Genomic DNA, 4,603 nt, shown 5'->3' with positions numbered 1-4,603 from the left:
AGCTACTACTAGCCAATAAGAGGCAGAGTAGGGCGGGTCCTGTCTTTGCCCGTCGCTTCGGAGCATCCATTTCATTCTAGCTTCAGCCTTGTCCGAGCGGGAAGTTCAAACGTTCGTCTTTTTTAGCTAAAATGTAGCAAATATTCCGGGGGTCCGGTTAGCTCGTTCAACACAAAAATCATTTTTGAGGAATTTTAACTGGTGAGTTTGTGTTAATAACGGCGTAGCTAACTTACAATGGCATTCGGTCATGATATGAATCCAGCATTAAACTAACTAACATTAGCTTAGCTAACGTTCATGGCCAGCTATGAGGTCAATGAGTTTTGTACCACAGGAATTATTTTCTAAAAACATACACGCAAGCACACACAGGGGATGACACTTAACGTTATAGCTTCACTTCTCAGTCACTTAGATCGATTTTAGCTTTTAATAAAGAAGCTATCCTTATGGATAACCAGGGCGTTGGAGGAGTTGACAGCAGCTGTTATTTAGCTAGCTACACTAACTATTGCGTGTTAACGTGTCTGTTTTCTTTTAGTAACTGCGGTATATCAGAGCTCTGCAGGCATGTCCACTAATACTGAGGAGAGGAGCAACTCTGCACCCAGGTGCTTCGGACAGGTAAGATAGGTTGTTGTGTTAACTAACAGGAGCGCAGAGAAACATACTAACAAGCCAACTCCTTTAACTGGAAACTCAGGCTACATTCAAATGAGGCTCAGATGTGCAGAATTAACCCCCCAGGATGATTTTCAGTGTTTCACCCAGTGCATGCTGGGATAGGCTTTTGTCCCCCACAGTCAAAAAATGACAATTGAAATAAGACAAGTAATGAGAGACCTTACAGATTGAGTCATTTTAACTGTTATCATCCAGTTTCTTTGAATTTCCTTTTAGCTAGCTTTAATGTTGTAAAAGGACATCTGATTCCACATTGTCTGACAGTATCAATTTCTTTCCCAACTCTTCATTGAAGCTAGGTATACACAGGGTAAAATACGGTACGCACGCCATTTCACCAACGATTTATGCTGACCTATTTGGTGTTATTGAAAACTTAAAATAGGCTGTATATTGTATCAGCTTTTAAACCTTGTGACATTAGAAGAAGTGTGGGAACATTGGTTGAGGGTCGTACTCCATAAGAGGCTTGAGCGAAAAACTAGCCACCTTTTTTATTATGTTGGGATCTAAGGTCTATATGGGTGCGGACTTTGTTTTTGCTTTCCTGACTGGAGTGTGTTGTCAGTGTACCTACACAGCTGAGGAACACCAGGCGGTGCACAAAGCTCTGCGACAGAAGCTGGGACCAGAGTACATCAGTACCAGAGTTGCAGGAGGAGGACAGAAGGCAAGTCTTTGTTTAGCTCTTTGCTTTTGTTTCCTGAACAGCCATGAAGCAAGTCTTCTGTAGAGAATAGTGAACTGTAGAAAAGTTGTGAATTTGTGTCTTTCAGCTGGGTTATACTAACACAATTATTTCATAATTGCATTTCCATTGCTTATTTCTTGTGGAAACAATACTATTTCAATTTTTTTTTAAATTAAACCTTTTATACCAGTTCCACAAATCAGTTTATCATAAGACCACTCATATATAACCCTGCTTCCATCTCTGCCTCGCTCATATGAACTCTCGACTGTACTTTTGTAGGTTTGCTATATTGAAGGGCATCGTGTGATCGGCCTGGCCAATGAGATGTTTGGGTACAATGGATGGTCTCACTCAATCTCTCAACAGAATGTTGGTACGACTCATAGAGCTTCTTGACACCAAAAGACACTGTTAAAGGAAAGCCATTTCCACACAGTCGGACTAAAAAACACTTTTTTTTTTTTTACAGACTTCATAGACATAATAAACGGGAAGTTTTACGTTGGAGTCAGCGCGTTTGTCAAGGTGCAGCTGAAGGTTAGATTAAGAACCAAACTTACTGTATGGATTTTATATTTTTGCAATCTTTTCCCATGATTGATGAAGAAAACTCGGTGTGTGTGCGCATTCCCCCTTTTTTTCCCCCTCTGATGCAATGTGTGTGTCATATTGTTCCTGCAGGACGGGTCATTTCATGAGGACGTAGGGTATGGAGTCAGTGAAGGGCTGAAGTCTAAAGCTCTGTCGCTGGAAAAGGCGAGAAAGGAAGCTGTCACGGATGGCATGAAGAGAGCACTCAAGTACTGGAATTTACATTTTTGTATGTCTTCTCAGTCTGAAACATGAAGAAAAAATCAGAACATATAATCTTTCTTCTTTTTTGGGGGGGGGGCTTGTTTAGATGCTTCGGTAATGCTCTTGGAAACTGCATCCTGGATAAACAATACCTCGTAGCCATTAACAAGATCCCCAAACAGGTCAGATATGGTGTTTAAACTGTAAAGCATTTTGTGTTTTTTATTTTCATTTAAAAAGTCTTTGGATGCTGAATATTCTCCTCTACACAAAGCCTCCTCCTCCTCTAGACCCCGCCCAGACTAAGCGCACTGAGGGTGAGCCCTCAGTGGAGAAGGCCCGCTTCTCCAGTCTGGTCCGGGAGGAAAAGCTTGGGGATCCTGGCAGGATGCCGCTGGAGCCTAGAGTCCTCAACCAGAACCAGAACTATTCCGAAGTTTATACCCCTGATGCTGCTGGCCCTGCTAACAGGAAGAGTGAGAACAATGACTCAAGGTAAACAGCAGTGGATCTAGTTTCTGACTATAATGGCACCTCTTCATCTCTTGCATATCCAGATGTGCGTCCCCTCCAATCTGTTTCTTTCCTTTTTCTTTCTAAGACCTGTCATGGACTCAGTGAACGTTGGCGGGTCTGGGGCGCACACAGACCCCAAACAGCTGAGAAAGCTTCGACAGCAGCAGCTTCAACAGAAGTTCAGGAGAGATATGGAGGCCAAGAAGCTGCAGCAGAAACCGGATCAAGTCAAGTCTGAGGACACAGAGGTCGCTATTAGACGAGGATCCAGTGGAGGCAGGGTTTCATTCTGTTTAAAGCAGTGGTCTCAAACTCAAATAACCTTGCAATTGACAGGGCAAAAAAACTGAACCATAGAAAAGGAAGAAGAAAAACTATATATACATATGTGACATTGTGTAGGGTTTGACCTCCAGTTTTGCGTTAATCTTTTTTGTTTGATTATTTTTGGGGCTTTTTTCAACCTTTATTTTGATAGGACAGCTGAAGACATGAAAGGGTAGAGAGGGGGTGGGGGGCTCCTGACTGCTTGTTATTCTTAACTTTTAGGAGTATAGATAATGGTAATTTTTGTAAAGGTGTAAATCTATTCCTCCAGGTATTGAAGATGCACCTGCGTTCACTGACGGCACTTCAGCAGGTCACAGGAAGCCCAGCAGCAGGGACCAGTATTTAACAGGTGCAGTAAGCCACCACCAGAGGGCTCAACACACTCTGACCTCTTTTCACCTTTTACCAACCAGCCTCACTCAGTACAACTTGACCACTTGTTCTGCAGATGATCCTGAGCTCTGGGATTTCACCCTGGATGGGATTGAGGAGCTGGATGTCCCTGTAGGCGGCCCACCCTCCAGAGCAAAACCGCTCACGCCCAGTAATCACCTGATGCAGACGCGCAGTAAGACCCCTCAGAGAGCCCCAGGCAGACCTCCGGACGAGGCCCCTTCGTACAGCGGAGGACAGGACCGGGCTCAGCATCAGAACCAGTATCAGGCGAGGCCAGGTGAGGTTTCATGAGAGAGATGTTAGTAAAGCTGTTAGCTGACATTTGTGGTCTTCAATCTACTTTGTCATCCTTACAGGTGAAGCCTTCAGTCCATACAGACAAGGACAGTACATGAAGAAACGCCGACTGGACACTTGATATTTTATGTTGCTGTTCTTCAGCTTCCTCAACACTTTGAATTTTACTTTTTGTTTTTATGTTATTATATATGTGTGTGTATATATAAATACATTTTCTGGGTTTATATTTAAATCCATTTTGCACTGAATGGATGCAGTTTCTGATTTTTGGAGAAATGCTATCTAGTTTTGTAAAAAATAAAAACCACAAATCAGTTGTTTTATTATAGATTGAAACTTACAAACTCTTAAATGTGAAATAAGGATGTTTCTTTTTACTTATATTTATCTTTGTTTATTCTGTTAGAAGTATTTAGGATTTAAGTTATCTTTAGAGGCTTGAAATAAAATCTTAAATCTTCCCATAATATGCTCATTTTCAGATTCATACTTGTATTAAGTTTCTACTAGAACATGTTTACATTAGCTTCAATGCTTTTCGGGTCGTCTACATCTGTGCTCTGAGTCTCTGCGCCATCATTGCAGCCGGGGAATGACTGTAACGGAACTGTAGCAGCACATTCTACCTATATTATAGTTGTGACATCACGACCGTTCTGACTGCTTATTTAAAGACAGTTATTGAACACAGGAGTGTTTATATAGCACTGCGACCTGCTTCATATCATAAATAAGACATGGAAATTTCACCTTTAACAATATGGGACCTTTATGTATTTAATAGAAGAAAAACACCCCAGAGAAGCATTAGTGACAAACTTGCAAAATAAAATCACACCATGTGGTCAAAACAATTAAAAAAAAATATTATTCCAATAAGCAAAC

At 41.6% G+C, this 4,603-nt stretch overlaps 1 protein-coding gene across 2 annotated transcripts; it reads left to right on the top strand.

The window, feature by feature from the left end:
• Positions 1-3,979, top strand: rad52 (RAD52 homolog, DNA repair protein). 2 transcript variants are annotated; one of them, XM_032524080.1, is made up of 12 exons: positions 1-201; positions 545-627; positions 1,256-1,357; positions 1,661-1,754; positions 1,851-1,918; positions 2,063-2,181; positions 2,283-2,358; positions 2,451-2,671; positions 2,778-2,968; positions 3,291-3,371; positions 3,471-3,695; positions 3,775-3,979. In XM_032524080.1, the coding sequence occupies exons 2-12, from the start codon at positions 574-576 to the stop codon at positions 3,834-3,836; spliced, it is 1,293 nt and encodes a 430-aa protein (XP_032379971.1). In that variant the 5' UTR covers positions 1-201; positions 545-573; the 3' UTR covers positions 3,837-3,979. The 2 variants fall into 2 exon arrangements, with proteins under 2 accessions (XP_032379971.1, XP_032379970.1); XM_032524079.1 differs by lacking the exons at positions 1-201; positions 545-627 and having other exon boundaries at positions 1,110-1,357.
• The last annotated feature ends 624 nt before the right edge of the window (positions 3,980-4,603 follow it).

This window comes from Etheostoma spectabile, chromosome 8 (assembly GCF_008692095.1).
Source record: "Etheostoma spectabile isolate EspeVRDwgs_2016 chromosome 8, UIUC_Espe_1.0, whole genome shotgun sequence".
Taxonomy (NCBI): domain Eukaryota; kingdom Metazoa; phylum Chordata; class Actinopteri; order Perciformes; family Percidae; genus Etheostoma; species Etheostoma spectabile.
Note: the sequence above shows the minus strand (reverse complement) of the source record. Positions and strands in the feature narration are given on the sequence as shown.